Below are 21,876 nucleotides of genomic sequence, written 5' to 3' on the forward strand. Positions count from 1 at the left end.
AAGAACTGCATTTGAATAATGGCTTGTGAAAAAGTAGCCTCAAATTACAAGTGTTTTTTTTTTTATACACACACACACACACACGTATATATATATATATATATATATATATATATATATGTATGTATATGTATGTATGTATGTATGTATGTATATGTAACACTTCTATACATAAAAATCTGTACAAACACGATCTTAACTCCTATTGTAACATTTTGACTTCTCATTAAAACTCAAAAAAATAAGCAAAATACTTATTGTAAAATGTTTAGGATAAACCTACATGTTTAGGATTACGTAGAAGTAAGTGAAATGTGTTTTACCACATATTTTCCTATGAAATCATAACACTCTGTCTCAACAGTGCCAAACCCTGGGTGAATAATTACCGTTTCTTTAAAATCTATGTTAAATGTGTGAGTATGTCTTCCTCTCTTTGAATCATAGAAAGAGATGTGGCCCTCTTCTATGTCCAGATTAACTCCTATTTTAGAGGGTGTTGGCAGCTCCAGTTTAGTGTCTGGTTCAGTCAAAGCCATCAAAGGGTCCAGCTGCAGGAGCAGATTCCAGTGCCCTGTTTTTGTGTTCACTGTGATACCCATGAGGAGCTGATTCCATGCCAGTGACTGAGACCTGTAAATTATTTTGCTCTCACTTTTTTCCATCTTCAAAGACTATAGGAGATCTTGGTTGGCTCTGTTTGGATCCAAAATTACATTGGCTTCAAGAACAAAAGGAAAATATATTGTATTGATTCTTGAACTCTGTATTGTTCATTTACATTTATATACCATGATTATGAAAGATGCAGTTGAGCTTTGAGGATTAAGTGAGACTGGCGGTTATGGAAGAAACCAAGATTAAATTGTGCGGCAAAGCAAAAAATATGATTTATGAAACAATGTCTTAAAGTACTTACCTAAACATATTTATTATTATTTTTTGTTATTATTATTATTATTATTATTATTCTGACAGGAATCAAACTTTTAGATCTTTGTCAGTGGCTGCGTCCGAAATCGCATACTTAACGAGTAGGTACTACATTTCAATAAATACTTACTTAACGAGCGCTAAAAGAGTACGTACTCTACAGCCAAATCTCGTTGAGTATGAATGAATTCCGCGGGGGGCGGCAAGATGGCGCATAGTGAAGACGTGCTTTAATTAGCTCTGCTTTGCCAACTTTTATTTTGATCGTGAAAAAGTAGTTTTTTTCATTATAAAGACCCAGTTTTCTATCGTTCATCTCAGATTAGTTGTTTATATAATACTTGGTTGACTTGTGGTGGAAAAATGTCTGTAAAGCAAAAAAGAAGAGGATCGAATACAGGTGCTAACTCCCTTGGTTCTTCCAATGTCTTAATGGACGCTTGTCATGATTATGTCGAACAGCTGATTACTGTCAATGATGAAGACTTCCCTCAATTACCAGTTACTCCTAGGGAATCCCCTGCTCCAAAAAGAGAAAGAAGAAAAGAAATAACTATGGATGGTGACAATATCATCACCACGCTTTCCCAGCTAATTAACGATCGGGCAGACGGAATTGAAAAAAAGTTGGGTGCTAGATTGGACGAATTGGAGAAAAAAATTGAATCAAGCGGCGCTGAAGTTGTCATGCTTAAAGAAAACGTGTCCTGCATGGAACAAAAGTTACAGAAGTGTACTACTTCAGTCGATCAGATCGAAAACCGTGTGTACGAATTGGAAGCGTACTCTAGGCGATGGAACCTCAAATTATATGGAGTTCGCGAGACCGAGGCAGAAGACGTCCGGAGGGAAGTTATAAAGATCTGCCAAGCTTTGTTACCGGAGGAGAAATCTAGGCTTGTGGATGGCATAGAGGCAGTACATCGCCTGGGTCCCAAGAGGAAAGAGCAGAAGGATTCCAGAGTGATCATCATGAAATTCATCTCCCGTGCACTTCGTGACGCAGTTTGGAAAGCAGCCAAAAAATCATCATTTTTGCAAGTGAACAAGCTTCGATTCACCGAAGACCTGTGTAAAACTGATCGCGAAAAGAGACTCTGTTATGCCCCGTGATTGATAGCGCACGCAAGGCTGGTAAGAAAGCGTACTTTGTGGGTGGCCGAGCATTTATTGAAGGGAGGGAGGTGTTTCCCCCTTCTGTGGCAATGTCTGACTGATTTGGACGATGGATTAATGAATCCATGACTGTTTGTTTTGAAATTCGCTTTTTGTAAGTATTGATTTTTGGGTTTTCTGTATTGTTTTACTTTTTCACAGTTTATCATTGTCTGTTGGCTAAGTAGCATGGAATATTGTTCAGCTGACTGAAGCAGCTTTTGTTCAAGGTTGGTTGTTGACATGTCATTATCTTTTGTTTCTTTAAATGCCAGGGGGTTGAGATGCAGTATTAAACGCAAGGCGTTATTTTTGTTTACTAAAACCCTTAAAACCGATTTTGTCTTTTTCCAGGAATCACATTCTACCATTCAGGATGTAAACTTTTGGCGATCACAATAGGGCAATAATCTTTGGGCTTCACATGGTTCAGAACATTCAGCAGGTGTTTGTACCTTTCAAAATAATTTTTCTGGTAGCATCTTACACAGTGATTATGATCATACTGGACATTATCTTCTCTTAGTGATTGGATTCAACTCCCAGTGTTCCAATATTATTTTGCTGAACTTTCATGGTTATAATTCAAAATCTGATAATGAAGTCTTACTAGATTGTGTTGAAGAACGGTTACTGTTTTGGCTAGATAAATATCCTGATTCCTTAATAGTTATGGGAGGTGATTTTAATACTGTTCTTAACAACTCACTTGATCGATGGCCTCCTCGCTCTTCTACCTCAGGAAATTATTTTAAAGATTTTATGGAACGCTTTGATTTGGTGGATATATGGAGGGAAAAATTTCCTTCAAAAATATCATATACATGGCAAAATAAAGTAGGCTCCTATCGATCTCGGATTGATTTTTGGCTAGTTTCCAAACAATTTATTAACAATTCATCTGTGGATATTTTAGTGACCCCTCTTACTGATCATAAAGCTATATATATTAACTTGTATCTTACACAGGATTATAATTATAGAGCATCTTTTTGGAAAGTAAACAACTCTCATTTGAAACATGAGTCTGTTAGACTTCATTTAGAAACTTTAATTTTAGAGTATTTAGGTAAAGCTACAAAAGAAAAAAAAATTAGCCTTTATTGGGAACTGTTTAAATTTGAAGTGGGTAAATATCTATGAAGATATGGTAGTGATTTAGCTAAAAAGAAGAGGTCTGAAGAAAATGAAGTCATTTCTAAAATAGCATTTCTTTCTCAGAACATAGTAACATTGACTGACCAAGAAAATATGGAACTGTCTAAATTGCAGAATAGGCTAGATGAGATGTATAGAACCAAAGCCGAAGGAGCTTTTATTAGATCTAGACAGCGTTGGTTAGAGCATGGTGAACAAAATTCATCTTATTTTTTTAAACTTGAGAGACACAATTCCAGTCATAATACAATTCATAGACTAAAGATTGATGGACAGATATCTGACAGTCCAAAAAAAATTGCACAATTTTGTGCAGATTTTTATAAAGATTTGTATAGTTCCTATTTTGATTACGACGCTACTACATGTTTCTTCGATTCATTACCTAGTTTTTGTCAAATTAACGGGGCAGACAGAAACATGTGTGATCTACCTCTTGTTTTGGAGGAAGTCACTGAAGCCATTAATTGTCTTAAACTTAACAAATCTTCAGGAGTTGATGGCTTGTCTTCGGAGTTCTACAAATTATTTGCAAAACAATTAGCACCTTTTCTTTTGCAAGTTTTTAGAGAAAGTATTTTAAAAGGCTCTCTCCCCCCTACACTTACACAAGGCCTTATCACATTGCTCCCCAAACCCAAAAAAGATGTTCTTTGTCTGGATAATTGGCGTCCAATATGTCTTCTTAATAATGATTACAAAATTTTAGCCTTAATTTTTGCTAAACGTCTTAAAAAAGCATTAAATTCTATTATAGATGAATCTCAGTCTGGTTTCTTATCAGGGAGGCATATTTCAAATAATATTAGATTAGTGTTGGATCTTATTGATTATTCTGATTTAATTGTAGATGAGAGCTTTATTTTGTTTTTAGACTTTTATAAGGCATTTGATTCTGTTGAACATAAGTTTATTTTTATAGCGTTAGAAAAGTTTGGTTTTGGTCCTTTTTTTATCAAAGCTGTTGAAAAACTTTATGCAAATGCGAACTGTTCTATCAAATTAAAGACTGGCTCATCTAGTAGATTTAATTTGCTACGTGGAATTAGACAAGGCTGCCCGATATCACCATATTTATTTTTATTAGCTGGTCAACTACTTTCTGTTTATCTTAGGGCAAGCGCTATACAGGGCATTAATATTGCAGGTAGAGAGATTATACTGAGTCAACTCGCAGATAATACAACACTTTTTTTACGCAACTCAGGTTTCTTTAGCTATTAATATTATTAGTTTATTCTCTCGGGCATCAGGTTTACATTTAAATATTCACAAATGTGAATTATTTTCAATTAAAAATTGTTGTTTAACAAACATAGACCGCATCCCAGTGAAAGAAAAAATTACTTACCTAGGCATAGTCGTTTCTAAGGATATGAAGAATAGATGTGTTGATAACTTCTCTCCAATGATGGAAAAGACCAAAAAGAAGCTAAATCTATGGTTACACAGAGATTTGTCTCTCAAGGGTAGAACTTTACTTTCTAAAGCAGAGGGTCTCTCACGTCTAGCCTATTCTGCTACATCTCTTTATGTTGATGCTCAGACTTCCAAAACAGTTGATCAATGTTTATTTAATTTCTTATGGAAAAATAAGAAACACTATATTAGAAAATCTGTAGTTATGAATTCTTATGAAAAAGGTGGACTTAATTTTATCAGCTTTTCTACCCTTAATTATACATTTAAAATAAATTGGATAAAAAAACACTTAAAAAAATCCCACCTCTTTATGGAACTTTATACCAAATTTTATTTTTTCTAAATTAGGTAGTCTAAATTTTCTGCTCTTGTGTAATTATAATCCTGACAAAATTCCTTCCAAATTATCTCATTTTCACAAACAATGTCTTTTATCATGGTCTTTAATTTACAAGCATAATTTTTCCCCACACAATTATATAATTTGGCACAACAGAGATCTGCTGTACAAAAACAAATCTATTTATTTTGATAATTGGGTTAAAAATAATATTATTTTGGTGAGTCAGTTATTCAATGACCGAGGAATTCCATTAAAATATGAGGAGTTTCTGTCACATGATAAAATCCCAATTACAGCAAGAGAATATGCTATTGTTTTTGGAGCTATCCCTTCTGGGATTATTATGTTTATGAATGGTTTTAACAACAAGGTCTCTCAGTTTGTGCCATATCTCAATGTATTTGATACATATGTCGGTAAATTATCCCTAACCACCAAATCAAATAATAGGAGTATTCGTGCTCTGTTCCAGAATGAGGTTGTCTCTTGTCCGAATGCCATCTTTTATTGGAACAAACATGTAGGTGAAATTAACTGGGATAGGGTCTGGGTTTTGCCTCAAAAATTATTTTTATATAATAAGACCAAAGAAGTGTCTTATAAAATTATACATCGGTGCTATCCCACAAAATGTTTTTTACAAAGGTTTATTTCTGAGGACTTTGATGTAAATTGCTCCTTTTGTGGTCTCCAAGCTGAAGATTTAACTCATTTATTTTGGTATTGTGAGTATACTAAGAATCTGTGGAAAAACATTTTGAGAATTTTTTGTGGTATAATTCCTGACATTTCCTTGAAATATGAAAATGTTATTTTGGGTTATATACATTTTGAAAGAGAACAATCAGATGTTTTTTATTTACTTAATCTTATTTTGCTTCTCGCCAAATATTTTGTCCACAAATGTAAATATTGTAAATGTAAGCCTTTCTTTAACCTTTTTCTGGAAGATTTAAAACTGTATCTGTATTTGATTTCTGACTCTTCCAATAAGAAAGCTGTAAAAACTGTGAATCTTTTTAAAAGGTATATTATTTTTTTGCTCCCTGGCATGTAATATGTTGATGTCATTCTGTGTTTCAAATGTCATTATAATAAAAAAAAAAAAAAAATGAATGAATTCCGCCATGTTTACGTTATCATGTGACCTATGACGTTATAACAAGCGCAACAACTTCAAATATATGACTGACTGCTACAGGTTTAATATTTACTACCTAAATATTTTGATATTGATGCAATTTGCTCCTTTTTGTGATCTTGTTGAATACACAAATGCCCTTTTATTGCTAATGTAGTTTAACCAATATATTTGTGTTGTTATTGTTTTAACTCTATTGAAATGACCCACAGTTTAATCCTTGAAGATTAAACCCTTCGTAGCATCAATAACTCCACAACCCTACCTCGTACGGTTTTCCTCAGCTTTTGCAGTATTTGTAATATCTGCACAAATAAGACGTTGATCAGCTGCTTGAAGATCTCGCCTCTGAAGAAGAATGTTGATTTTACACTTGAAAAATACTACCTAAAAATTAAAATTACCTCAGAAAGCATTTCTAGCCCACCCCAACACTTATCAACAATATTAATGATAAATAGTGACTAATAATTCTATATATTTTTTTGTAAAACAAATTGTAATTTTTTTTTTCATATCTATGCATAACTTCACACTAGACAAATGCAGCCAAGATGAATACATCTAAATATTCAGTCAAGTAATGAATTAATGTATGTGTTAATAAAACAATAAGGTTATATTTTATTTACTGACAACAACAGGAGACATGAATAAACAATTAAAATAATAAATAAAAGTAACCGTCACAATAAATAAACACAAGTCAACAACCGATGAAATAAAGCTTTATTCAGACATTGTTCTGTTCTTGAATGTTTACAGACGGTGAACCCACATCCGTCCATCAGGTCCCTCACTGCTGCAGTCAGACTGAATCTGATCATGATGAGAGAGGGACATCGAGTCCTTGTCTGAGTGCACAGAGAGGATGAGGAAGACCACGATGAAGACCCTGAAACACACAACCCTGAACAAGAGCAGGAGAACATGTGTGGGACGATCTGACTGCTGCTGTGTCTGCTCCAAACATCTGTGTCTGCTCACCATGAGCATGACTACCTGTAAAACATTTACACAGAGTAAAACACTTTATATCATGTTGTCAGCATTCTATTTATTGCTGAATTTAATTTTACATTTTTACAATTGCATGTTAATTTGCTATAGCTACATTATTTCTGTGGTGTAGTGAACTGGACTGGTGAGCAGAAGGTTTCTGGATCAATCTCCACCGGTGTGTCTTTACTCCAGGTGACTCCAGAGGGATTGAGATCCTGTAATAACAGCACTGTAAGTCACTTCAGATAAAAGTGTCTGGCAAATCAATACATGTAAATGTGAATTTTGTGAATGCTTTTTTTGTGTCTTGGGCAGAAAAATGCTAAATAAAGCTGCTTATTTCTTAAAGCTTTCTTTCTTCAATGTTCTACTATAATATTAATACATGCATACATTTAATACAGTTTCTATTTTGGATTTTAAAGGGTCAGGTCATCTAAACATATAAATTCAGTCATTAATGACTTGCCTCCATTCTGTTCAATCCTTTGCCTGAACATAAAAGGTGATGTTGGTCAGGTTTCTCCTGCTGGTTTGTGTCCATACAGTATCAGTCAATGGAGCCTGACTTTCAGATTCTTTGTGACATTATTTGATGATACTTTAGAAACTTCTGAAACTCAGGCTTTATTGAATAATGTTGTATGAACAGAAACCAGCAGAACAAACTTGACCAATCTCACATCCTCAGTGTCTTTTGGTCTTTCTCTAGATGTTCTCGCTGGCTCTGGGGTCACTGAAGATGAAGAGACCACAGCAGCATCTGGCCCTGATGAGAAAACAAGAGGAGATGCAGTGATGGAGTATTTCACCCATGACACTCCATCTTCTTCATCCTCAGTGCACACGGCAGTCTGCAGACATTTCAGATCCTATAAAGATGCACAAACACAAAACAAAAGCAGTCATTTTAACAGCACAGTGTCGTTTCATTTCTGTATTAGAAGTAACAGAATGATCTTACTTTAGATTTTTCTTTCAGGTTTTTTTCCACAGATGCTGCTGTCACCTGCTCCACCACAAAAGATCTGCATCAAATGTACAGCAAACAAGAATCAGAAAAGTGCTGTAATAACTGTTTATTAATAAACTACAACTTAAGATCTAAAAGATGTTTGATGACTGTAGTGTACTCACTGAGAATCTTTTATGGCAGCATTTCTTTATCAGTCTCTCTGCAGCAGATGAACACACATGTGTCTGATCTGTCCCTGTAACATCCAGACAAGAGTTAGTCTCCTCTGTCATTTATCTGTGATATACTGCATTTACATGTTGAGCTAGATGCTGATGTGCTCACTCACTTTATCCAACACAAGAGCTCCACAATTTATCAACAACACTAATGGTCAAATGAAATAGATAACTTATGTTTACTTAATGTAGATTTATTTATTTACATTACTTACATTCATCTAAAGCAATGTAGACAGTCAACTGACAAATCAACAGCTTACTCTACAGTAGCTCAACAAATACGATTTTATCACATGGGAACCGTGTTTTGTTTTATAATACTCATATAATGCTCTACTTCACGTTCGATGACGATTTATCCCTTTCGCGTGGCATTCTGGGATTGAAAAGTATCCCCGATGAACCTTTCAGAATCTTCGCTGAAGCAATAGGACATCCGGGGATTACTCGCCTACTGTTTTATGGTACAAGGTTTCGAATGTACTTCTTTCTTCACATACTCTTTTTTCCCTACTATATAGTAGGTGAGTAGGCATATTAGAACGCAAATTAAGTATACGTACAACTGAATCTCGCGAGAGTTATTGCAATTCTCGCCTACTCTTTTATGAACGCAAAAGATTCAAACATACTAATTTGTCGCATACTGCTTTTTCCATACTATATAGTCAGTGGCGGCTCCAGACAATTTTGATTGGGGGGGCAATGGGGGGTCCTGGTCTTTTCAAGGGGGGTCTCATGAAAACCAACAAAAAATACAGTGGACATGGCTAATAACTGCATATTACTGCTACTAAACAACAAAAACACCTTTGCAATGTAAACAAATGACAGGCTACATTTGTTATTCATATCCTGCACACTGCACTTTCATGTCAGGTATATTATGCATTTTTATTGACATTGATATTTTTACATTTATTTCCAGATAGATATTATTGAGTTTACAGGCTAAAGTGGTCTTGCTGTTGTAAACACTGTTGCTATTGTAGAAAAAATATTTGCATCACATATAAAATATAATTATATTTTAATTCATTTCTGAATTGTTTTTATTTCTATAATGATAATTCAGAGAATGAGAAAATCTGAATAAGCCTTACCAGTGTTGTGATAATTATTTTTACGTGTTAAAAATAAATAAGTAGCCTACTGTAATATAATAACAGTTTATTCAAATAACATAAAAAAGACCAGACCCCTCGATGCCTGACTGTGAAACTGTTCTCCCTCAAACAGCACGCTAGTGTTACTTCTACACTACAGGCTACACACAGCAATATAAACAACGTATCTGCATGTTCTCACATCACATCGTTCTTGTTAAATAATAATAAGTAAATAAACATCAAAATCACTTCGCTGAGAATGAAACACCACTTACCAGCTGCCACGATGTTGAAAATATCCTCTAGCAATTAAAAAATGCGCGTGCAGCGTGAGGAATCTTCCCGGTTGGATGAGGTCGTAGTCAGGTGAACTGTCATCATGCTGGTCATTTTATTTACGGCTAAATTATTATTAATAAATTGTACTAATATTATGATTGGGCGTGGGCAGGCATTCACAAATGTTTATGTTATTACAAAAAAAAATTGAAATTTTGCTTTGACAAAAGGGCACTTAAGGGGCAAAGGAGCAGGTGCTCAAGTGAACCGGTTCTTTCGGACAATTCGATCAAATAAACCAGTTGAAAAAAAAAATGGTTCACCGGTTCTTTTGCGCTCGATGTAATGCCGTCATTGGCGATGATTGCCCTTCATTCAAGCCTTTGGTTTACCCGCGCTTATAACATTAGCACAGAATCAGTTCAGAATCAACCACCAAAAGAATCAGGTCGGTTCAGATGCGCTCTGTGTCAGTCTGCTTCACGCTGAATCACGCATGCGCAGTTATCATCAGCTCATCGGTTCTCGAATCGGACGCGTCTGACAGAAACGGTTCTCGTTTCAGTGTATGAATAAATATCGAAATAATTATTTATTATTGTTCTGCGTAGTTTGAAGAGAAACATTTTTGGATCTTTATCCCGAATATATATATCTTTTTAATCAGGAAGAGGCTGGGGGGTCAAATGGGGGGTCAAGGCATTTTTTGGCAGGGTATTGAGACCCCCCAAGACCCCCCTGGCGCCGCCGGTGTATATAGTAGAGAAGTATTCGATTTCGGACGCAGCCAGTGTCCTGTAGAGGGAAGCACTTACCGTCGCATTGAATTATTTTACCCCATGAAGAAAAAACTCCCTAAACCACGGAAGTGGACGTGATGAACTGCTCTTTTGCTTGTGTTTTATTCCAGAAAAAAATGCTATTTTTAATTTCTATGATGGCAGAACATGACACGAATTAACAATGGATTTAAGATGTGCTAAATATGTGTCTAGATCAAGCGCACATTTTCCACAGTGTTTGTTCATTCGTTGAGGATTCAGTCTCATATGTTAACAGCTAGCGACTGACTGAGAGTTATTTTTGTATTTTAGTGTTATTCCTGTAAATGACACGTAGAGCTAATGTACGAAGAGTGTATTAAATTCGTAAAACTCAAGATTCTTTAATTCATCCGCTTGTCTATTAAGTCTCCGTCTATTGAATCAAATCTCTTTTGTCACATCACCATAATCAGTAATGGTGAGTGCAGTTACAGTGTTGTATAGTAAAGTTTTCAGCCATAATACACTGCAGTCTATATAGTGTGTCTGGCTTGTGCTGAGGTGCATCTCTACTTTTGAATGAGAGAGCACGGAGGACTTCACATCACCATGGTCCACAGGAAGAGAGGTCACACTCATGCCCCTAAAACTCCTTCATCTGTGGACACACACTCCTCCAGCAGCACACTGCGGCACACTGATCATGAGCTGGGCATGAAGCACAGGATATGTATGGTGTCAGACTTCTTCTACCCAAACATGGGTGGTGTGGAGAGTCACATCTACCAGCTCTCACAGTGCCTCATAGAGAAGGGCCATAAGGTCGTGATCGCAACTCATGCATACGGAGACCGTCGTGGGATTCGCTACTTGACCAGTGGACTGAAGGTGTATTATCTCCCACTGCAGGTGTGTTTTACAGTATACTACATTAGTTTAGAGTATCATACATATCACACTTGCCACTAACATCCCCATGTCTTTTTCTTTTAAGGTCATGTATAATCAGTCCACAGCGACCACCTGCTTTCACAGTTTGCCGTTACTCCGGTGTGTGTTCGTGCGTGAACGCATCACAATTGTGCACGCCCACAGCTCCTTCTCTGCGATGGCCCATGATGCTTTGTTCCACGCCAAGACTATGGGACTCAACACCGTATTCACAGATCACTCTCTCTTTGGATTTGCAGACCTGAGCTCTGTACTGACCAATAAGCTGCTGACTGTCTCTCTGTGTGACACCAATCATATTGTGTGTGTGTCGTACACTAGTAAAGAGAACACTGTACTGCGAGCCGCTCTTGACCCCGAGATCGTCTCTGTCATCCCTAATGCTGTCGACCCCACTGACTTCACCCCTGACCCCTGTCGCCGGGACAACAGCAAGGTTACAATTGTGGTCATCAGTCGACTGGTTTACAGGAAAGGTAGCTTGAGGATGGTTTTGGTTTTTATTTGCACTACAGAATAATGTATTGATTATATGCTAGTTCTGTTTGGGGGTAATGCTAAGAAAAGTTAATTTAACGATTCAAAAAATGTATTGTGAAGTAGCAAAAATAAATATATATAAATACGCAAATACGCCTTGAATACATGTAAGAGTAAATCAAATTAAAAATAAAAACATTTTTTTTTTTTGGGGGGGGGGTGTTATTTTAAAAAAAAGTAACAAAACAAATAAACATAGCTAATATCAAGCTACTTAAGGTTTTCTTATCTTTCATCTCATTGACCCTGTGATTTGTTCGCCGGTTGTTTCGCAGGGATTGATTTACTAAGTGGAATCATTCCTGAACTATGTGGAAAGCATCCAGATCTCTGCTTTCTGATTGGTGGAGAGGGACCCAAAAGGATCGTACTGGAAGAGGTTCGAGAGAAATATCAACTTCATGACCGGTATGAAAGTCAGTGGGCATGAGAAATTATCTCTAGATAGAGTTTTTTTTGTAAATTCTTTACTCTCCCTTATTGTTATGTATATAAAGGGTCCGTCTGCTGGGAGCTCTGGATCATAAAGATGTGAGGGATGTTCTTGTTCAGGGTCATATCTTTCTCAACACCTCTCTCACCGAGGCCTTCTGTATGGCTATAGTGGAAGGAGCCAGCTGTGGGCTGCAGGTATGTGGGGGTTTTCTATTAATATGTAAAATAGGTTGCTATTGACATATCATGTTGACTGCAAGTTTTGCAAAATAATATTGTGTGACATTATGCACAATATATGTTAGATGCATACATGTTTTAAATGTATGATTAACTGGTTTCTAGGGCTGCACAATTAATTGAAAATGGAATAGCAAAGGCAGTAAATCGCTATTAGGCAGAAGCTGCGATTGTCATGCGTATCTTTCAGTGAAGCTCGGTTCTGTGATCAATGGTAAATCTACATCCAAAACCCAGAGGGAGCTCTCGTGCTGAAAATCCAAATATGCCCCGAAGAAGAAAACCAGGATGCAGCTGAATAAACAGAAGATTTATCTGCTTTCATTGATTAAACGTGACTAATAAACACACAACTACATTTTATATAGCTTGTCAGAGAACTACGGCTGTGTTTAGTAAATGCTGCTCCACCTGAAAACAGGTGATGGAGATTTACTGCTAATCACAGAACCGATTTTACTGACAAAATGTGCATTACAATCGCAGCCCTGATGGTTTCCATGCTGTAAGTTTCTTTAATTGAAAATATCTAAATAGCCAGATTTTTGAATGTTCATCAGTGATCAAATCTACATGATCACTGCTCTGTGTGTCTGTGTGTATACAGGTGGTGAGCACCCGTGTTGGAGGAATACCTGAAGTCCTCCCTGATGAGTTGGTGACTCTGTGTGAACCATCAGTCCGTTCCCTTTGTGATGGCTTGGAAACTGTTATTGCGAGAATACGCACAGGAAATGTGGCGTCTCCTGCCACCATCCACCGCAAGGTCCGAACACTGTACACTTGGAGAAATGTTGCCGAGCGCACAGAAAAGGCGAGTTTGAATTATTTGTTGGATGTACATTTGTTGGGTAACTTTAAAAAACGATTGGTAAAGTCTTTTAATGCTCATCAAGGCTGAAACTGGAACCTGGTTCAGTTTTTTTTCATGAATCTTTTAATGAATAGAAATGAATAGAAAAAAAACAACAACATTTATTTGAAAAAGGAATCTTTTGCAACATTAAAAATTACTTTTTGATCTTTGTGATGCACCCTTACTGATAAAAGTATATATTTCTTTTAAAATAAATTAATCTTACTGACCCCAAGCTTTTGAAAGGTATTTTATTATCAAATGTTATTAGAATAATTGTGTAATGAGCCCACTCTCTCTGTGTGTTTCAGGTGTATAATCGGGTGTGCAGGGAGCCCGTTTTGCCATTTTCTGAGCGACTGCACAGACTGTGGTCTCAGTGTGGTGCTGTGGCAGGCTCGATTTTCTCCTTTTTTGCTGTTATTAGCTTCCTCTTCCTGCTTCTCCTGCAGTGGCTCCGCCCAGATCATCTGATTGATGTTGCTATAGACTCATCAGGTCCCCACAGCCGAACGGGACAGCAGCTTAGTAAGAAGAAAGTAAAACACTACACTCAGCTGTGTCAGGATTAATAATCTAACATGTCCTCACATTAGTCTCATGATGGACTTTATTTAGAAGGGTAAGGATGCAAGTTATGAACTAAACTAAACCCGTTGTACCGGTACGTCATATTGTACTGTGGTACATCAAAACTGTGCTGACTATTGTTTACATTCATGTATAAAACAGCGACCTCAGGTGAAGAGAAAGCTTTTAAAAGTTATCTTCAGGCACTCCTATAGTCCAGCACCTGCTTTTGCACACTGAAAAGCTGCCTTTAACTGAACCCCCATCAGAAAATAGTATAAACAGGATGAAATTGTTGCACAAATATGTTTTAACGTGTAGAGACAGCTTTTCCTGTATCACCTTTACATTTAACTGCACATACTTCTAACAGCACATCTGTATGGTATAGATGTGACTTAAACTGATATAAATGAGCTGAACTAAAAGTTTTAATGCCAAACAGAGTTTTATGTGCTCTAGTGGAGGTGTGAAATGTAAGATGCATCATATCTGTTCATTTTTTTGGATGTGAAAGTGCTTGTTTGTCTTTATACTTGTTCTTACTGAAATAGCTTTTTTTATGGGCAGATTTTGCAGTTCACATTTGATTTTGGGTGCTGTACATTTCAAACCTGCTTTCTTTGCACTTGTTTTATATTGACCTTCACTGTGAGTTTTGTGAAAATGATTATAATGCACAAAAGCTCATCCTACCTGAAATACTACTTGAATTATTTTTGTTGACACAATCTGCAATAAACTTTCTTACAATACCGTAAGTATACATTCTTTTATGTTTTTTTTATGTTGATATGAATGCATTTGTGGGTGCTATTGAGATTTTGGTCATGCAAAATCTAAAATCTATGTAAAATTCTACTTGAAAAGTGCCACTGTTGAGTATAAGTTTGGTACATTATGGTAAAGTAGTTGTTTCTGTTGTAGATAAGTTTGGTACATTATGGTAAAGTAGTTGTTTCTGTTGTAGATAACAGGAATCTTATGCTAACACCCGAACAGGACAGATAATACACACCCTCACCCATTCAAGGCTATACCAGGAATCGTTAACACACACTTATCACCCGTTCTGACTGCTTTCACACACATGCACATTCAATAGCCTCCCTATCCAGCTTGGACGGTCCTGTTCCTGCATAACACTGCATGCAAATCATGTTTTGCTGGAGTGGCAGATATCACCATTACATTTGCAGTTATATTGGCTAAGGTTCGTGGCTCATTGTCTTTTTTAAGTTTTAGCTATTTTGCCTTGCTGTCTATGCAAAATCATATCTGTTTTTGAGGTTGTAGATCAAAGTTTGCCATTAAAAATAAGATGAATTTATAGTGGCTCATTGGTAGAGCATTGTGTTAACAGTGCAAAAGGTTGTGGGTTCGATTCCCAGGGAACACATGTTAGGTAAAAACTGTTAGCCTGAATGCACTTTAAGTCACTTTGGATAAAAGCATCTTTTAAATGCATTAATATAAATTGTCTTGACTTTGTTTCTGGTTAAAGGGGTTTTGTATGTTTTTGACTCATTTTGAGGGGATGTGTTTATGCGGGGGATGCTCACCTCTCAAGTTTAAGGAGATGGGGGTACAAGGACATACTGATAACAGTGGGAGGTGCATTCTCGCCAAGGGGGGGTTTTGTTTCTCTGAAGGCCATATAAACTCTGAAGAGTTTCTCTGTGCTACTATCTGAATTGTTCTCTTCCTGCGAGGTCTCTGAGGTGTCTTCTTGTGAGGTTTATAGATGGCTGTGGTTCATGCTGAAGTGAATGTCTGGAGTAAGCCATGGGATCACAGGTTTCAGTTGTATGGAGGACATGTGTGTAATACACTAATGGCAGGTAAGTTTTCATCCTCTACCTCTGTTGTTCTCCCTCTTCCTGAATGTTTTTAGCAGTCAGATTTAAGAACCAAGGTCTCTTTTCTCTTCGTTACATTTTTGTTGTTGTTGTGATATCCCCTGAACTGTCAGCCCTGGACCTTGAGAAAGATGTTATATGATAGTATTGCCAAGTCCATACAATTCAGTTATTATACTCACTGAAAACAGAAAAAGGAAATAATGGTCTAGATAAGCCTGTTTATCTTGCCTTTGCTCTGGCTTACCTTTAAATGCTTTTAAGGTATACATTTATTCTAAAATATTGGACTGTATGTAGGTTCATTGGTTATACTTTGGGGATGAAACAGTCTCCGGATGTTTGTTCATTTGACCTCTTATTGAGGTCAGAGTTGTGACTCAGTGGGCTGTGCACATGCTCAAAACATTCACGAACCATTGGCTTAAAATTTACAATTTTTGCCCTGGGACATTTTCCTATTCCAGTCCCCCTAGCTCACCAATTAACTATACTTTACTATATAACAATAGCAAAAACTGAAAATAAATAAATAAAATACTAATACTCATGGAAAAATCCTTAACCTTACCTTTAATCATTAAAAGATAAGAATCACTAATAAACAAAGTTTGTTTATGCAGCACATTTTATACACAATGGTAATTCAAAGTGCCTTATATTAAATGATTTTAAAAGATCATCAAAAATAATCATAATAGATGCATAAGGAATAACAATTAAAAATGCTATAATAATAATAATATCCTTTTTTATGTGTTCTTAAAGGGACAGTTCACCCCAAAATGAGCAATTTGTCATCATTAACTTTGAAACAAATTGTTCCAAATGTGTTCAATTTTCTAATGTTCAGCACAAAAGAAGATATTTTGATAAATGTTGATAACCAAACAGTTGATGGTGATCTTCTATAGCGTGGAAGAAAAAAAAACTGAGGAAGTCAATGGCGTTTGACTATATAATGGAGTAGAGTAGAGATTATTTTTTTTTCTGTATATTACTGATCTATATATGTCTCTATTATAGATCAGTGCTGTATATACATTATTATTAATTTAATTAAAAACAACAAAAGTATATATGGCACAAACCTCATTTACAAATGTCCATGTCTCTGCTTTATTAGATTCCTGGGATGACAGAACACCTCTTCATGATGCTGCTTTACAAGGAAGATTGCTGCCATTACGAAGACTGCTTTCACAGGTACTGATGGAAGAAACACTGCCATAAAATGTTTTACACTGAATACAGTAGTTCACAAAAATATCTGGACACTTAAATATGTGTCATTACACTATAACAAAAATCAGTCCTTAAAAACAGACTTTGTATGAACTGAATACTCCCTTTTTTGTGAATGGAAATGAATTGTTTATGTTTGCATGTGTACAGGGATATAATGTGGGAATGGCTACATTAGATGGAATCACACCACTGCATGAAGCATGTGTTGGAGGCCATTTCACCTGCGCTAAACTTCTCCTGGAACATGGTGCTGATGTATGTATATACCTTCCCCTTTATTTACAGCCTTTATTTTGCTCATTGTTTCTGCATAAACATGCAATAAATGGCTATATATGCATTCAGGCCAATGCTGTCTCTCTTGATGGAGCCACTCCTCTCTTCAGAGCATGCTTTAGTGGAAATCCTGCCCTCGTCAGCCTCATTCTGATCTACAGTTCTGTCCACCATCCAGCTCATCTGCAGAGCTCACCTCTCCATGAAGCAGCAAAGAGAGGTATGTGTGATGATTTGTGTGAATTTACAATGCACTGAAACATTGGGATATCAGTAAACCAGACGTCTTTATGTATCTGTTTCAGGTCACACAGCATGTGTTGAACTGCTGCTGTCTCATGGTGTGAATGTGGACACGGAGGTTCCCAGCATAGGAACAGCGCTGTACTGTGCATGTCAATCCAAGGCAACAGAATGTGTACAGAGCCTGCTGATCTCAGGTCAGAATCTCTCTCTCTCTCTCTCACACACACACACACACACACACACACCTCTTAATAGGGTAATAAATAATTTTTAGGGCCATTACGATCATTACAGAAATATAATTTTTTTAAATGCATTTTACAGTAAAAGTGTTTAATTTTGCGTGTTCTCAAGGGTTCATTATATTCTGTAGTATAATTTAAAAAATATCCTGTAGAGATCATGTTTTCTCTGTTTAGGTGTAAATAGATTAAATAAACCCACACACACATCATCATCATCGTAATTTTTAATATACTGTTCCAGCATTTATTCATATTTTTATTAGCTTTTATTTTGCAGAATTTTTTGAGTGTACAGTTTAATTTTAGTAATTTATATTATTATTTTTATATATATTTGTACATGTATCTTTCATTAATTTTAAATTTTAAGTTTAGCACTAAACATGCTTTTTTTTCTTGTCATATGTACAGGGTACTAAGTACAATGCAATTCTGATAAGACACTACACAGACATGTACAGTATATACAGTGCTAGATGTACATAAAAGTATAAGTATGCATATAAAAAGTTACATTATTAAATAGATTATTAAAAAGCAGCATTAGCAGCAAAATAGGAGAGATTATCAAAGCTCTCAAGGTTTTAGTTAATAATACAAAAACTGCCAATGAGAATAAGCTTGTTTCAATACGGTAATAAAAAATTTGGGTGGAAATTTTAACACTGCTTCTTGCCTCCCTCCAGGTGCTGATGTACATTGTGGGCGGGGTCTTGACACACCTTTACATGCTGCAACCAGGGTGGGCGGGGCAAAAGAGGTGGAGCTACTGTTAGAGCATGGGGCTGATCGGACCTCAAGGAACTCTGAAGGAAAGAAAGCTCTGGAGTTGACATCAGATCAGAGCATCAAACATCTCTTGCAGACAACAGGTACATGAAAATATAGGATATCACATGAAAACTCAGTGTGCACCTGTGTGCAGCAATACTGATTTTGGCTTGGTTCTCCAGGTCCATGCTCCCTGTCTCAGCTGTCCAGATGGTGTATTCGACGTTCCCTGGGACAAAAAGGACTAAACAAAACCAAGATGCTTTGCTTACCACATCTCCTGCACAATTATCTTCTCTATCATTAATATACACATAACCATGGTTCTCACAGTAATCATTTATTTTTTTATTTTTTTGTACACATTTTTACCTGTAAATAATCTTTTTTTTCTTTTGTACAAATGTATCCTTTTTTGTTTTGTAATAAATATTTGTATACATTCAAAGTCTTAATTTGTTGTAATTAATGTATGACTATATCCATACAAATAAACAAACAACACACAAACATCATATATTTTTATAATGTACAAACTTTATTTTCTATCCCCTTACCCTGTCCCTACCTCTAAACCTACTCATCATGAAAAAAAATTTAGATTAAAAAAAGTGTATATATATATATATATATATATATATATATATATATATATATTAGTCTAAAATAAAGTGTTTGTTTTAGATTTTTTTTTATTATGTACGTATGAGTGTATATGTTATATATATAAATCTAAAATAGAAAGTTTTGTTATTTCAGATTTCCCCCCAAAAAAACAACAACAAAAAACCCATTTGTTTATAATTCTTTTTCCTCCCTTTCCTCAATTCTCTCCCCACAAGGTCAACATTTACTGGTATTACTGTAATTGTGGGGACATGTGATCCCCATAACGAAGGGAATATCAGGGCGACACACACACACACACACACACGTATACGTGCCCACATGAACATTCATTATGCCTACTAATTCAGACAGAGTGAAGACTAAATTGACTACTAAATGTATTTTTTTTTACTCCGTAAACAAGCATTACCTGAACTAAACAGCAGATGGCACCTTTGTAACATACTTTATAATTATTTTAGTAATTTTATTGGATAAATTATGATAAATCACACCCCATAAATGGCTTTAAGATTCTTGCTATTTTCAGTTTATAAGTGCTTTGTATGCTAGTTTTTTAATAGCGTCAATACAAAACAACAAATGGTGACTCCGAAAACAGAGGTTAGTAAAACTATAGGCTAGCAATAGCATACATTAAATAAATAATAAAATAATAATAATGAACATTAAGCTACATTAAGATATCTATCTGTCTGTCTGTCTATCCATCTATCTGTCTATCTGACTGACTCAACATATGCTGATTCTGAAATATGCTGAGGATATTCCCTCTCCAGTCGCAGAGAGAGATTATGGCACACTTGCGATGCAGACGCATAGAAGACTCTGTCTGTGTGTGTGTGTGTGTGTGTGTGTGTGTACTCGGTCACGGGGAATCCGTGGGAGCGCACACTCCGCCCACGCCATGATCATCTCCACACGGTGAGCGCGTGGGGGGGTTGCCTCGCGCGCGGAGCTCGGGCTGCAGTGAACACGCCGCTACAGAGCTGCTCTTGACGATGTAACAGGACTGCAGTTCACGGGATACTGACGAGCGAGCGCTGCGGCAGGTAGGACACCAGTTTATATGTCGGTGTGCTTCATGTATGCGGCTTGAGGGAATAAACGTGGATTTACGCTGATATGGACGCAGGAACTTCAGTGCTCCCATTCTGTCTCCTCTTCAACTGTCTGTTTCTTCTTTATATTCTTCTATCGGTTACATAATCTTAAAACAGTCTAAACCGCACCAAAGTCAATGTCAGATGATATTCCCTGACAAGTAAGTATGTTTTAACGCTGTTTGTGGCATTACCTATAATGTCGTCTCACCAGGTGTTTGAACAGGTGCAATGCAGCAGAGCGTTTTTCTGTTTATCGAGGAAACGTGAGCCTCAAGTCGTTTTCATATCTTTGTATAGGCAATTTTTGCGAAAGTTTAAAAGTGTCGCCACGGTTCGATCCGAGGTGTTTATTGTACATATTATGTGATATGTGTGGCAAGTTGTCCCACTTTTTACTCCGTGAATATTAATATCTCTATTAATATTAATATTAATAATATTAATTTTGTCTCATTTTGATTCTGTTGTATTCACTTGAATGCTATTGAGTGAATATGAGGATACTGATATATTTTTTTTTTGTAGCACATAATTCACAAATTTAATTTAATTGAATTAGGCTACCTAATTTAGTAAGGAAACATTAAGAAATCAAGCCTGTTTTGCAATTATATAGGTACAGGGCCGCGGGAAGTAATTTTGAACAGGGGGTGCTGTGAATTTTTTTTTTTTTTTTTTGACAAAAAACCTATGAGCCTATAGGCCTATTTAAAATACATTTTAAAAATAAATACATTGAGATTTACTACTTTATTGTCATATACACTTCAGTGCACAGCCAGCAGGGTCTGAAACACACAGACATCAGTTCTCAGATATGCGCAATGCGCTATTAATCTGAAGCAGAAGCAGAAATAATATTTTAATAATCGAAAGAAAACGAAATAATTACTTTCATTACAATTTCAGATAGCCTATCCGTACATGCAACTTATTTAGATACAACAATTATATTACAACAAAATATAATATTAATCAAACTTATAACGCTATAACTTATAACACAATAACGCTAAAACAATGCAATCGGTTTGGTCAGCTGGCTTGAGTCACTGCACATTTATGTCACACGCAACTCTATTAACTCCAAAATCTTTTTACGCACACCACAAGGAAATAATCTCTGACTATTTAAGCAATTTGTTTATTGAACAGTTCTCCACATCCATTACGCAAAAAACACACGCGAAGTATAACGCTTTCTGTCTCCATCTCCAACCTTTTTACACAAACCACAAGGAAATAATCTCCGACTATTTAAACGTTATTTAACAGTTCTCCTCAACCATTACGCAAAGAACACACGAACGAAATAATACTCTCCATCTCCATCCCCACCACCTTACAAAAATACTATAGTGTACTACTTACAATTGCTTCGCTAGTCAAAGCTGATCCCA

At 36.2% G+C, this 21,876-nt stretch overlaps 2 protein-coding genes and 1 long non-coding RNA gene across 4 annotated transcripts; all 3 read left to right on the forward strand.

Annotated features, from left to right (window-relative positions):
* The first annotated feature begins 6,874 nt into the window (after positions 1-6,874).
* Positions 6,875-8,264, forward strand: LOC113109367 (uncharacterized). The gene is made up of 2 exons (XR_003292945.1): positions 6,875-7,385; positions 7,867-8,264. It is a non-coding gene; the product is annotated as an uncharacterized LOC113109367 (long non-coding RNA).
* Positions 8,265-10,538: 2,274 nt separating this feature from the next.
* On the forward strand, positions 10,539-14,853 carry LOC113108728 (phosphatidylinositol N-acetylglucosaminyltransferase subunit A-like). Of its 2 annotated transcripts, XM_026272011.1 has the most exons (7): positions 11,282-11,412; positions 11,498-11,659; positions 11,776-11,930; positions 12,270-12,402; positions 12,492-12,624; positions 13,277-13,483; positions 13,837-14,853. In XM_026272011.1, the coding sequence occupies exons 2-7, from the start codon at positions 11,619-11,621 to the stop codon at positions 14,095-14,097; spliced, it is 930 nt and encodes a 309-aa protein (XP_026127796.1). In that variant the 5' UTR covers positions 11,282-11,412; positions 11,498-11,618; the 3' UTR covers positions 14,098-14,853. The 2 variants fall into 2 exon arrangements, with proteins under 2 accessions (XP_026127795.1, XP_026127796.1); XM_026272010.1 differs by having other exon boundaries at positions 10,539-11,412; positions 11,498-11,930.
* Positions 14,854-15,050: 197 nt separating this feature from the next.
* Positions 15,051-19,059, forward strand: LOC113108729 (ankyrin repeat and SOCS box protein 11-like). The gene is made up of 7 exons (XM_026272012.1): positions 15,051-15,936; positions 17,081-17,160; positions 17,350-17,457; positions 17,548-17,698; positions 17,784-17,918; positions 18,656-18,841; positions 18,923-19,059. The coding sequence occupies exons 1-7, from the start codon at positions 15,840-15,842 to the stop codon at positions 19,045-19,047; spliced, it is 882 nt and encodes a 293-aa protein (XP_026127797.1). The 5' UTR covers positions 15,051-15,839; the 3' UTR covers positions 19,048-19,059.
* Positions 19,060-21,876: the final 2,817 nt, after the last annotated feature.

This window comes from Carassius auratus, chromosome 9, assembly GCF_003368295.1.
Source record: "Carassius auratus strain Wakin chromosome 9, ASM336829v1, whole genome shotgun sequence".
In the NCBI taxonomy this organism is placed as follows: Eukaryota; Metazoa; Chordata; class Actinopteri; order Cypriniformes; family Cyprinidae; genus Carassius; species Carassius auratus.

Excerpts from the sequence above, each read along its gene's own strand:
- LOC113108729 (XM_026272012.1), top strand. The coding sequence starts at position 15,840 with ATGGCTGTGGTTCATGCTGAAGTGAATGTCTGGAGTAAGCCATGGGAT. Across the intron at positions 15,937-17,080 it reads GTGTAATACACTAATGGCAG|ATTCCTGGGATGACAGAACA; the intron begins GTAAGTTTTCAT and ends CTGCTTTATTAG. Across the intron at positions 17,699-17,783 it reads CCATGAAGCAGCAAAGAGAG|GTCACACAGCATGTGTTGAA; the intron begins GTATGTGTGATG and ends TATCTGTTTCAG.
- LOC113108728 (XM_026272010.1), top strand. The coding sequence starts at position 11,083 with ATGAGAGAGCACGGAGGACTTCACATCACCATGGTCCACAGGAAGAGA. Across the intron at positions 11,931-12,269 it reads TCGACTGGTTTACAGGAAAG|GGATTGATTTACTAAGTGGA; the intron begins GTAGCTTGAGGA and ends GTTGTTTCGCAG. Across the intron at positions 12,403-12,491 it reads AAATATCAACTTCATGACCG|GGTCCGTCTGCTGGGAGCTC; the intron begins GTATGAAAGTCA and ends ATGTATATAAAG.